The 13747-nt window shown below is 48.2% G+C and overlaps 1 protein-coding gene across 6 annotated transcripts in view; it reads right to left on the bottom strand.

Moving 5' to 3' along the window:
- Window positions 1-13747, bottom strand: part of NUP98 (nucleoporin 98 and 96 precursor) — a 330912-nt gene that overhangs the window by 110064 nt on the left and 207101 nt on the right. For all 6 annotated transcript variants that reach the window (XM_033947374.1, XM_033947378.1, XM_033947379.1 and 3 more), the window contains one exon: window positions 6527-6665. In XM_033947374.1, coding sequence (XP_033803265.1) covers window positions 6527-6665 — 139 coding nt within the window. The remainder of the gene's footprint in view (window positions 1-6526; window positions 6666-13747) is intronic.

Raw genomic sequence — 13747 nt, 5'->3', positions numbered from 1 at the left:
GCACTGGACTCATCCCAGATTCATTAAAAAAAAAAACCCAAAAAAAAAACCAACCCCAAACCACCTTTCCTGCTTTAGACAGTAAGATGGAGATTACACATGAACTGCAAACATGGATTTAAACAGTGTTAAAAAAAAAAAAAAAAAAAAAAAGGAAAAACCCAGTACTGCTCCCAAATCTCTAATTATATAGCTATTCTGGCACCAGCTAGTTGAAATTTAGCACAATGTTTTCATGAATGAATGAACTGATAAGTCCTCTGACAGAGACAGAGCGGGGACTGGGCTAACTCTCTAGCCTGAAGATTCAAATCTTTTTGCTTAATGCTTTGGTATTCTTTGCAGCCAAAGAAGCTGCAGCACTCCCTTGAATTTTTGATATATTTTGTAGCCAATGAGTACTTACTTACCTAGTAACTGTCTTTCCTTCAATCCAGTCCAAATGGTGACATTTATTACTATCTAATCTCCTTTTCTTGATATACCTTGGCATGGACAGGCAAACTAAATAGGCCATAAGGTCTTTATTTTTCTCTGTTTTTTTCCTTATGTTTCTCAGTTTCACTAGACCAGGGTATTACAAACTGTCTGCCTCCTGAGATTTCAGGTGTGCCACGACACACTTGGGAGGAGGGCCTTCATGCATGTGCGTGACGTCATCACGGTATGTCCACATACTTCTGAGTGTCTCAAGCCGCGGCCACTACGTTTAATGTGTTGCAACTCGAGAAAGTTTGTGGGACACTGCACTAGACCAAGCCACACCAATGAGTTACAGAAAATGAAGAACATGGTTTCCAGTGGTATCACCAGTATAATAGCAGGTGCAACTTGAGCTAGTCTGTATAAATCTAGCAAAACCCATACAAAAGTAACTCTACAGCATCCTCCAAAGCCTCTTCAAATAACCAGAACTCAACAACATTAAACAAGTCTGCTATTAAAATGGAGCTCTTAGAGAACTTAGCACAGAACCACAATCCAACAATAAGAATAGTACTCCCCAAACCCCTAGTCTTCCAGAGCAGGATGCTGGACTGATCTAGTGGGACTCAAGGAAAGCAAACTGTCAGGCAAAAATAAATTTCATCTTCCTTATTGTTCAGTTAGAGAAATCCACACCAATAGGAGTATAAAAGCTCCTACATCCAGGTAGGCAGAAGATAAGGCTCCCTGAATAATCACTCTGCCAAAAGCATTACCACCTTTGGTCCACAGACCCAATTGGTGATGCTTCACAAAAGGAATGAAGATGACAAAAAGTCAACAGCCCCCAAATGTCCTCTGGGAAAATGGCCAACAACACAACAAAGATGACTAATTGGTGCTCAGTCTCTTTAATTGTGATTGACTCAACACCATCATGTTTTGGCCCACAAGGGCCTGCCTCAGGAGTCCAGAAAATGTAAAATGTGAGAGAAATATACAATTATATCATCATCCTCAAAAAACCAAATTAAATAAACATTCATAAAAACTATTTTGTTTAATCACTTTGATTACAAAGAATTTTAGGTCAGTAATAGTATGGTTATTTTGTATCCAGTGTTTAACAAAGGTGCTGACTCAATATGTCTGCTAATTCAACTTCTATGCTCTATCACCCTTGTTTTGATCATCCTTTTCGCCGGCCAATATGTACCATAAGTTGCATGGGCAGATAACAGCATCGAGCAAGAAGGACGTATTGCAATTTGTTTTTTCTTTCAAGATTTCTTTTCTTCTTATTAACTGGATGTATATATTCTTTAGTTTCAATGCAATGTTTACAAATGGTACATGTACCACAGGAGGAATGACCACTCTGAACATCATGCTCCGTTATTCTTGTTTTTATGGAAGGTAGGTCCTTGATGAATGGGCCCACAAGTCATCTGGAAAAGAGATCAACGACGGTGACATAGAAACATGATGGCAGATAAAGGCCAAATGGCCCATCTAGTCTGCCCATCTGCAGTAACCATTATCTCTTTCTCCGAGAGATCCCACTTGCTTATCCCAGGCCCTTTTGAATTCAGACACAATATCTGTCTCCATCACCTCCTTCTGGGAGACTGTTTCATGCATCTATCACCCTTTCTGTAAAAAAAGTATTTCCTTAGATTACTCCAGAGCCTATCACCTCTTAACTTCATCCTATGCCCTCTCATTACACAGTTTCCTTTCAAATGAGACTCAACTCATGCGCATCACGTAGATATTTAGATGTCTATCATATCTCTCCTCTTCCGCCTTTCCTCCAAAGTATACAGATTGAGATCTTTAACTCTGTCCCCATATGGCTTCTCACAAAAACCACACACCATTTTAGTAGCCTTCCTCTGGACCGACTCCATCCTTTTTATATCTTTTTGAAGGTGCGGCCTAAAGAACTGTACACAATATTATAAATGAGGTTTCACCAAAGTCTTATGCAGGGGCATCAATACCTCCTTTTTCCTACTGGCCATAACTCTTCCGCAGGATTGGGAAAAATACTGGGCCGTCTACTGTTGGAACAGGAACAAGACTATTAAACGCCCTGTTGGAGCGGTAAAAGGTCGATCCCCAGGTTAAGAAAAAAAAAATTGTACCCGGGTCGGCATCTTTGTTGAGTCCAGCAGCCATCGCCCCCCCTAAACCCCCCCCATGAAAGTTGACACACCTAAACATTCCTCCTCAACTCCTCTAGGCCCATGCTAAATTTACCTTTAGCCTCAACCACCACTGAGAACAATCTTCAAAGGCCTGCACAGAGTCTTCCCTCTGCTAAGTCCCTCCCTGATGTAACTTCTTGCCTTGCGAATCCAGAAGTTACATTATTGAGGGACTCGGCAGGGGGGAAGACTTCAGTGGCGGTCACAAAGATGTGATTCATGGAGAACCATGACTGGAATGAAAGATTTTAGAAAATTTCAGGAGATTTGGGAGCCATTAACAAAATATTGTAATGATTGAATATTATTTTTCCCCTTAAATATGCATGTCCAAGGTGGGGGGAGGGTTTTTTTTTGTTTGATTATTAAAGTAAGGTATATAGGAATGGGGTTTATGGTAGGTTTTCTTGAATTTAAAGAATGTTATTGATTAGGGGGGAGGGGGGATAAATTCTGATATTAAGTGTTGTATTTGAGTTTAAAATGTTATATATGCTGTTACATTTATTGTAAGTTTTTAAAAATGAATAAAGAATTGGGAAGGTTTCTTACCTCTGCTAATCTTCTTTCTTTTGTGGCCTCCAGGTATCTCAGAAGGAGGCGCCTCAAATCCAGGGACCATAAAATACATTCCCTGGACTTGGAGCCCGATGAAACAAAAGCGGGCAGCTGAGCTTCCTGATTCACGTGGAACGCTGAAACCACCTTCAGAAAAAAGGAAGGCACGGTCCACAAGATGACTGCAGAATCTGTGATGCGGAGAAAAGGATCTCTGCATGAAAGAGCTTGGAGCTCCAATACCCTACATGCAGAAGTGACCGCTACAAGGAAAACAGTCTTAATGGTGAGATCTTTCAGAGAGATCTGATCCAGGGTTCATAGGGCGGACGAGCCAGCCAGTGGAGAACCAGGTTCAAACTCCATGTTGGACAAGGCAGCCGCAAAGGAGGCCGCAGCCTCACCCCCCCCCCCCGCAAGAAGCGGACAACGTCCGGGGGAGATGCCAGTGAACCCGAGAGCAGCAGGACCCAAGCATGAGAGGCTCACAATCTGAACACATAACAAAGAAACCGCAAGCCCCTTCCTGATGCCAGCTTGCAAGAAGTCCAGGACCTGCGCCACTGAAGGGGCTGAGGGATTCACCTGAACCCTCTTACACCAAGCCAGGAAACACTGCCAGGCTTTTGCATAGGCCGATACAGTGGATTTGCGCACACTCTGGAGGAATGTAGCGAGGACCTCAGATGAATAGCCCCTGGCTGTCAACTCCGCACGCTCAAGAGCCAAGCCATAAAACCAAAGCAGCCCGGATCTTGGAGCACTATGCGACCCTGCGCGAGTAGACATGGATGACAGGGAAGGCAAAGACCCCTCTCTATGCTCAACCGCACCAGGTCTGCGTACCACGGTCTTCTAGGTTGCTGCCACCCTGTGCAGAACGCACCCTAACATAGTCCATGGGGGGAGGACAGAGAAGCTCCCCCTGAGGCCAAGGCTGCACCAGTGTGTCCAACCCTTCACTGCCGACCTCTTTGCGGCAGCTGAAGAACCTGTCCGCCTTCCTGTTCCTGGCGGACGCCATCAAAAGGTTAGACAGCCTCATTGCCGAACTATGGAATTGAACGCACTCCAGCACAGGGACCATTCTCCTGGGTCCAGAGTCCGCCGACTTAGAAACTCTGCCTTAACGCTGTCAACACCTGCCAGATGGGCAGCGGACAAGGCCACCAGATGTTTCCCCCTTCCCCCCCTGGAAAAGAGCATTCAAACTTCTAGACTCAGGAGGAAACTCTTGGTGCCTCACTGTCGGTTGAAACAGGCTACTGCCATTGCGTTGTCGGGGACAGCTTGACGATGGAGACACTTTGAAAGCGTAACGGGGCCAGCCAGTAAGTTGTGTATATATCCTCTTCGGTAAATACAGATGCAAAAAATGTGTTCAGTTTGTCGGCGATGGCTTTGTCCTCCTTTAGCGTTCACTTTATTCCATGGTTATCCAACGGCCCCACCGCTTCCTTCGCAGGTCGTTTCCTCTTAATATATCGAAAGAACGTCTTTAAATTTTTTGTCTCCTTGGCTATTTTTTCCTCGTAGTCTCTTTTGGCCTCTCTTACCGCCTTATGGCACCTGCTTTCATGATGTTTGTGTTTTTTCCAGTTTTCATCCATTTTTGACCTTTTCCATTCCTTAAATGAAGTCTTCTTGTCTCTGATTGCTTCCTTCACCGCCACAGTGAGCCACGCCGGTTCCTTGTTCTTTTTCCTCTTGGATCCCTTGTTGATATGCAGTATATATAGATTTTGTGCCTCGGTGACTCCATTTCTGCCTTGATGTACTACTAAAACACTTCCAGGAAAAACTTGATTAATTTTATCATGCTAATGTAATTTTGAAAGTTTTTTGTAATATCGTGTGGTATTGCAGTTGTTATTATTATTCATCCCAGAGAGCTGGAAATCCAGGTCCCGGAGTACTACATCCTCAGGATCATGGCAGAGCTTAAAGTTACAAAGGAGGTGGCCGCTTTAGCCCTCACCCCAGCCAGCGCGGAGACAAAGAGGCACTTGAGGATGAAATCCATTCGCATGTCCTGACCATCTTTCAGGACTACTCCTCCATCAGAGGGTAAGGAAGTGCGCTTAGTGGCGTAAACCACCACCGAAACTACCTTCAGCGGAGAGAAATGCGTAAAAAATACCAATGCCATGCAGTAACACCTCGTTATGGCTTGAGCGCAGTGCTGGGGACCCACAGGGAAATCCTGGACCTCTGAAGAAAATCTGGACCAGATCCGGATCTTTAAAAGGCTCATAAGAAAATAGCCCACACAGGCAGGAGGAGCCGACCGCAAGTTCAATTCCCGAAGGGATTCCGACCTGAAAACCTCAAGACAACTTGACTTAAGCAATTTGCGTACAGACGTGCCTCCGCCATGTCCCGGGTCCCACACTGATCTTGAACACACAGGTCAACTAAGGTCACCACAGCGGCTAGCGCTGACGAGATGCCTTGAAGCATCAAAATGATGGAAAGAGATGTGGACGAGATGACAGGCATTGCCTGTCTAATCTCTGGGGTCCCCGCCAGCAGCTTGCTGGAAGTCACTGAAGGAAGAGAGCCTACCTAAAGGACTAGCGGCTTAGGAGGACCACAGGCATGGAACTGATTTATTTTACATGCCTGAGAATAATCCTCACAAAAACTGGGGGAAAAATATCCCCTGTGGCCAGGGCAACTCTGTGCATATCCAACATTGAGCGCTCAGAAGGGTTAAGAAGCATTTCCCTGGAACTGCGCAGTGGTTTGCCGCAGTGCTGTCTGAACCCTTTTTAGGGCCACCAGGTGTGAAATTTGCGGCGCTGGTAGCTGCAAGCCCAAGGGGGATCTTACCAGAGGTGAAAAGCACTCAAATTGGGCACCCCTCTCGCGGGCCGAGGTGCATACGAAAACCGTTATTTACTGTTACCAATTGCGCGTCTATCTTAATTATTATTTAGTGTTACCAATGCCCATGGAGCTAAGTTATAGATTTTGATTAGCTGTGGCAACTGTTGCATCCTTAGAATCAAGCCAGCATAACAATGCTCCTACCCACTCCTTCGTATAACCATAGCAAATTTTTAATAGAGAAAGGAAAATTTAAAAAAACACAAAAAACCCAAAACTCTACTCAACTCATATGAACATATACTATCATTTGATCTTTTCAAAAATGATAATACATTTAGAAATTCGCACCTATTTTGAAAAAAAGGAAGATTACAATTAGTATATATTTATAGCAGTCCGAGGACCTACAGGATTTCTACTTGTCTTCTGACTCAAGAGCAGCACTCAATTTAGATTTCACTTAGTTCAATTCCATAACACAGAAAAAATAAATGTTTTACCTATTTAGGCCCTTTCCAACTGTTGGTTTCTGGCTGTCATCTAAATAGACAATAACCTCCTTCCTGCGGATGTGTACAATTTCATCCAGGTTGAGGTTAGTCAGATTCACCTCGCCTTCAAAAAAGATGGATCCATAGCCTGAAAAACAATGCACAGAAAATGATTGTCTGCATGAACCAAACCGAATACAATACAGCAGGATGTTAGAATGTTTCCCTGTGAAACCTGGGCACTATAAGAGACCTTTGAAGATATAGAATAGGTTGAAAAGTTTTCTTTTGTTTTGGGAACCACAAAGTAAACAGCATACCTCCTCATGCAAGATAGAACCAGGGCTAGCAACCACTATATATAAAGTGCTCCCAATGGCCCTCACCTTCCATCATGTATAAAGCAATGTTACTTACTGTAACAGTTGTTATCCAGGGACAGCAGGCAGCTATTCTCACTAATGGGCGACGTGATCCAACGGAGCCCCGATGCGGATGCTTCTTTGAAGAAAACTCAAAGTTTCGAGTCGCCCGCACCGCGCATGCGCCTTCCCGCCCGATGCACTGGGCGTGTCTCCTCAGTTCAGCTAGCTAGCAGAGAAGCCAACCCAGGGGAGGTAGGTGGGACATGAGAATAGCTGCCTGCTGTCTCTGGATAACAACTGTTACGGTAAGTAACATTGCTTTATCCCAGGACAAGCAGGAGGTATTCTCGCTAATGTGTGACCTCCAAGCTAACCTGAATGGGATGGTGGGAGAGTTGGCAACTTAGGAGAATAAATTTTGCAATACTGTTTGGCCAAACTGTCCATCCTGTCTGGAGAAAGTATTCAGACAATAGTGTGAAGTGAAGGTATGAACTGAGGACCAGTGGCAGCTTTACAAATCTCCTCAATCGGTGTTGATCTGAGGAAAGCTACAGAAGCTGCCATCGCTCTGACCTTATGGGCTGTGATTTTTCTGTCAAGGGGCAATCCAGCCTGGGCATAGCAGAATGAGATGCAAGCCGCCATCCAGTTGGAGATGGTGCGCTTAGAAATAGGACGTCTCAACTTGTTCGTATCAAAGGAGATGAAAAGTTGAGAAGCAGTTCTGTGAGGTTTGGTGTGTTCTAGGTAGAAGGCTATAGCACACTTGCAGTCCAGAGTATGCAGGGCAGATTCTCCAGGGAGAGAATGTGGCTTTGGAAAGAACACTGGAAGCACAATGGATTGGTTGAGATGAAATTCTGAGACAACTTTAGGAAGGAATTTCGGGTGCGTGCGGAGAACCACCTTGTCATGATGGAATACTGTAAAAGGTGGGTCCGCAACCAAGGCTTGTAGCTCACTGACTCTTTGGGCAGAGGTGAGGCCAATGAGAAACACCACTTTCCAAGTGAGATGCTTCAGGTGAGCCTTGTGAAGAGGTTCAAATGGAGGCTTCATAAGTTGTGAAAGAACAAAATTGAGGTCCCAAACCACTGGAGGCGGTTTGAGGGGAGGGTTGACATGGAACAGTCCTTTCATGAATCTGGAAACCACAGGATGAGCAGATAGAGGTTTCCCTTGAAGAGGCTGATGGAAAACAGCAATTGCACTGAGAAGGACTCGTATCGAGGAAGACTTGAGGCCAGAATGAGACAGGTGCAAAAGATAGTCCAAAACCGAAGACAAGGAGGAGTGTTGAGGCTCCTGGCGTTGGGAAACACACCAAACAGAGAATCTAGCCCATTTTTGGTGGTAGCTAGCTTCCGTGTAGCCTAGTAGCTGGCTTCCGTGAAGCTTCCAGGACGTCCCTCACAGGTTGGGAAAACTGTAGGGGGGTTACGTTGAGAGGAACCAAGCTGTCAGGTGTAGAGACTGCAGGTTGGGGGTAAAGCAGAGATCCCTAATGCTGTGTAAGCAGAGATGGAAAAACTGTTAGAAGGTATGGCTCCCTGCTGCTGAGTTGAAGTAGAAGGGAGTATCAAGGTTGTCTGGGCCACCGTGGAGCAATCAGGATCATGGTGGCATGGTCTGACTTCAGCTTGACCAGGGTCTTTTGAATGAGAGGAAATGGAGGAAACGCATATAGGAAGCGATTCGTCCAGTCCAGGAGGAATGCATCTGCCTCTAGACGGTGAGGGGTGTATATCCTGGAGCAGAAGTGAGGCAATTTGAAGTTGTGGGGGGCTGCAAAGAGGTCTATCTGAGGCGTTCCCCACAGAGAGAAGATGTGGTGAAGGGGCGTGGAGTTGAGACTCCACTCGTGAGGTTGGAGAAGGCAGCTCAAGCTGTCTGCTAAGGCATTGTCCGCTCCCTGAATGTAGACCGCTCTAAGGAAGGTGTTGTTGCGAGTCGCCCAATCCCACACCTTCAGAGCTTCCTGGCAGAGGGAGGCCAATCCCGTGTCTCCCTGCTTGTTCCCGTAGTACATGGCGACCTGGTTGTCTGTGCGGATGAGGACAACCTGGTCGCGAAGGAGATGTTGAAAGTTCTGGAGGGCGTTGAAGATCGCCCTGAGCTCCAGGAGATTGATGTGGCACTGGCGTCCATGCTGGTCCAGTGGCCCTGGGTACGGAGGCCATCTAGGTGAGCCCCCCAAGCATAAGTCGACGAGTCGGTCGTGAGGGCTTTCTGATGACGGGGGGTGTGGAATAACAAGCCTCTGGATAGATTGGAGGAGAGCATCCACCAGCGAAGAGACTATTATAGAGCAGGAGTGTCCCTGATGAGGCGAGTCAGAGGGTCGGACGTCTGGGACCACTGGGACACCAGGGTCCATTGGGGAATCCTGAGGTGAAGTCTGGCAAGCGGAATCACGTGAACTGTAGAGGCCATGTGGCCTAGAAGGACCATCATTTGTCTCGCTGAGATGGACGGGCAAGAGGACACTGAGTGGCAAAGGTGAAGAAGAGCATCCCTGCGTGGGGGAGGGAGGAACACTCTGAGTTGGGTAGTATCTAGAATCGCTCCAATGAAGGGAAGAGTCTGGGAAGGTTGCAAATGGGATTTGGGGAAGTTGGTCTCGAATCCCAGGTGATGCAGTAACCAAATTGTCTTCTGGATCGCGAGAGCGGCTCCCTGAGATGTGGAATCCTTGATGAGCCAGTCGTCCAGGTAAGGAAACACCTGGAGGCCATGGTTCCTGAGTGCTGCGGCCACCAAAACCAGGCATTTGGTGAAGACTCTGGGTGACGAGCTCAGGCCGAAGGGAAGCACTCGGTATTGGAGATGAAGATGTCTCACCCTGAATCTGAGATATTGACGGGAGGCTGGATGAATTGGAATGCGAGTGTAGGCCTCCTTGAGATCCAGCGAGTATAACCAGTCGTTCTGCTCGAGGAGGGGGTACAGTGATGCCAGGGTCAGCATGCAAAACTTTTCTTTGACCAGATATTTGTTGAGTACCCTGAGGTCCAAAATGGGTCGCAGGTCGCCCATCTTCTTCGGAACAAGGAAGTATCGGGAGTAAAACCCCTTGTTCTGTTGGTCCTGGGGGACCGGTTTGACAGCCTCCAACTGTAACAAGGCCTGAGCTTCCTGAAGAAGGGCGATCTGGATCAAGTTGGAAGGATACTCTCTTGGAGGGTCCTCCGGAGGAGCTTGGTGGAACTGAAGGGAGTATCCTTCTTTTATGATGGAGAGAACCCAGGAGTCTGTGGTGATAATCTTCCATCGGTGGTAGAAATGATGGAGGCGACCTCCGATGGGTGGATTTACTGAGAAAGGGAGGACGATGGAGGATATGTCCTCTTTGAGACAGTCAAAAGGGCTGGGGAGCCTTAGGCGCAGCCGGTGGTTGAGGCTTATGCTGGTGTTTCTGCGGGTGCTGTCTCTTCACAGGCTGTCTGCTAGGGGGAGCCTGTTTTGGAGGATAACGCCGCTGGTATACCAACGGTGGGCGTGGCTGGCGAGGAGGAGCAGGCCTGGGCTTCGGACGTAAGATGGACTGGAAGGATTGCTCATGGTCTGATAGCTTCTTGGTCACCGCCTCGATGGACTCGTCGAAGAGGTTGGTGCCAACGCAGGGAACGTTTGCGAGCCTGTCCTGAAGGTTGGGGTCCATGTCGAAGGTCCTCAGCCATGCCAGCCGGCGCATGGCCACTGAACATGCTGTTGCCCGAGCCGCGAGCTCAAAGGCGTCGAACAAGGACTGCATCAACTGTACCGGGAGCTGGGACAGCGAGGCCAGTGCTTCTCGAAATGTGCCCTCGTGTCCATGTAGGGCATAAACTTCTGGAATACCGATAGAAGGAACTCCAAGTATGTTGTGAAGTGGAAGTTGTAGTTCAGAACTCTCGAGGCCATCATGGATTTCTGGTAAACTCTCCTGCCAAATCGGTCCATGGTTTTCTCTTCTCTGCCAGGCGGGAAGGTGGCGCACACCTGGGAGGGATGGGATCGCTTCAATGATGACTCCACTAACAGGGACTGGTGGGAGAGTTGAGAGCTGTCGAACCCTTTACGATGGACCGTGCGGTACCTGCTGTCCAGTTTACTCGGGACCGCAGGGATGGAGTAAGGTGTCTCGAGGCATCGAGCGAAGGTCTGGTCCAGAAGCTTGAGCAAAGGAAGCTTAAGGGACTCAGTGGGTGGTTGAGGGAGGCACATAGTCTTCAGGTATTCCTTTGAGAATTTGGAACCCGTATCCAGTGGGATGTCCATGTCCTCAGCCATCTGCCGAAGGAACGAGGAGAAGGACAGTTGGTCTGCCGTTGCCTGGCTTCGTGATGGGCTCGATGAGGTCAAGGCTTCCGGATCCCCTGGGGACAGGGATTGAGATGGTGAGATAGATCCCATTGTGTCCTCGAGTTCTGGCATCGGTGGAGGTGAATACTCCAGGTATGCTTGCTTTCGCCGAGGCGAGGCATGCCTGGATAAGTGTCTCGAGGAATGCCTCAATCAGTGTCGAGAGGTTGGCCTCGATGGACGGGGCGAGGCAGGCTTCATTGAGGCCCCCAGGTAGTGGATGGGGCTGGAAGCGGTCGATCGAAGCAGAGGTTGCTGCCGTAGAGGTTCGAACCCCGTCAGGGTGATCGGTTCCAATGGAGGCATTCGCAAAGACTCTGCTCCTTGCATTGAATGAATCGGCTCCAACGGAGGCACTCGCAAAGACTCTGCTCCTTGCATCGAGTGATTCGGCTCCAACGGAGGCACTCGCAAAGACTCTGCTCCTTGCATCGAGTGATTCGGCTCCAACGGAGGCACTCGCAAAGACTCTGCTCCTTGCATCGAGTGATTCGGCTCCAACGGAGGCACTCGCAAAGACTCTGCTTCTTGCATCGAGTGCATCGGTTCCAAAGGTGGCATGGGCAAAGACTCTGCTCCTTGCGATGCATGCATTGTTGCCAGACCGGACACTCGCAGAGACTCTGCTCCCTGTGGAGAGTGTGTTCCCCACTGAGGCACTGGAGGCGGCACGACCTCGCGGGAGGCCTCCGCGTGCCCAGGCTGGATTTGGGAGAGAAGCTGAGGCCCCATCGTGGTAAAGAGCTCGATGAAATGCTTCTGTAACATGATTTGGAACGAGGCCAGCAAGGATGGATCCGCATCTGAAATGGGACCACCTGCGCGGGCCTCACTTTCCCTCGGAGCAGTGTGTGAGTGCTTGGACTTCGAGGCCTTGGGTACTTTCAACACTACTTGGGGAATGGGCTGCTGGGCTACCTGACCTGAGGAGGGTGAGGAAGGCATCGCAGCAGGTGCTGGAGTCTGAGCCGGAACAAGGCAGGCTTGATGAAACTCGGCGCCGCAGAGGTGGAAGGCTGTGGAGTTGCGGATGATGTCGAGGGTGCGGGTCCCTTTGAAGTCGACGGATCCGTCGAGGACTCCATGAAGAGCGATTCCCACAGGACGCAACGACGCTTGAAAGCACGTGCGGTGAGTGTGGAGCAAGGCCGGCACGATTTTGGGATGTGTTCAGGCCCGAGACACCGAACACAGCGTCGATGAGGGTCCGTTAGCGAAATTGCGCGCTGGCACTTGTCACACTTTTTAAAACCAGTGATAGGCTGGGACATAGGCCGAAAAAGCTCTGCCGCAAGATCGAAGCCGCGGGGCTGCGGCCACGTGGCCTGCCCGGTCGAACGGTACGAATAAATTTTTTTTTTTTTTTTTTTTTAAACAATAAAACACTATGAAAATCAGCGATTACGATCAATTAAAATCAAAACCGCGGACTTAGAACGCACAAGCGAAAGAACTTTGCGCAGAGAGTCGAAGACGGACTTCTCGGCTCCGCGGAAAAGTAAGAACTGAGGAGACACGCCCAGTGCATCGGGTGGGAAGGCACTCGCGCATGCGTGGTGCGGGCGACTCGAAACTTCGAGTTTTCTTCAAAGAAGCGTCCGCATTGGGGCTCCATTGGATCACGTCACCCATTAGTGAGAATACCTGCCTGCTTGTCCTGGGATAACAGGGAGATTCCAGGAAGGAACCAATAAGGAGTGGAAAAACTCCGAGGCATACTTGTCGTGAATGTCTCTAGTTTCAATCTACTGCCAACTTGAACCAGAGGATGGATCCCCCCCCAAACACCTTCACTGGGACCCTCTGGCCTGGCCAGGATTGACTGCTCTAGAATCCTGACCACACAGGCAGGTGCCCCCACCCCACCACAACCCACCCGGCCCAAGTCCTCTGAAAAATATCTACTATACTGATTGCCAACGACTCATCCTGGGCGATAAACTGTATTTAAAACAGCCCCTTCCAGTCAACGGCCAAGGTAGGAACATGTATAGCAGCTACAAGGCCACTGTGTTGCCTTTTAAAAAAATTGTTATTTGTGGTTGCCCAGCACTTCTGCTGCTTCTTTGAAACAGGTAGGCAGTATAAGAATTTTGTAAATAGATGGGGCGTGGCTTGGAGCCACAGTAAGATGGTCGAGTGATAGTGCAGCTCCTCTACAACAGGTTAAAAATATAAGAAAATAAGCTGTCCATTTTAATTATTTGAACTTTTCCTGCGCTTGCCTTTAATGGTATGGCATCGAGTAAACAAATGAAGGGGGAAATAGCCGGTACGAGTGCTGGTTCAGCGAAGAGATCAAAAATAGAGCCGGTGACTCCTTCAAAAGTGCCGCTGCCAAAGGATGACAGCATTGATATCGGAGATGAGCTTAGACAAATTAAGGAGATAGTTTTGGGTAATTTGCTAAAAATACAAGAAGCGATTGATGAAGTGGCCAGCTTCACACGAAGAATGGCAGCTATGGAAGTGAAAGTGGATCAGGTAGAGCGAAGGACTGAAGCGAACGAATTTGAAA

The sequence above is a fragment of the Geotrypetes seraphini genome, chromosome 6, assembly GCF_902459505.1.
Source record: "Geotrypetes seraphini chromosome 6, aGeoSer1.1, whole genome shotgun sequence".
Taxonomy (NCBI): Eukaryota; Metazoa; Chordata; class Amphibia; order Gymnophiona; family Dermophiidae; genus Geotrypetes; species Geotrypetes seraphini.
This window is presented reverse-complemented; position numbering and strand designations above follow the sequence as displayed.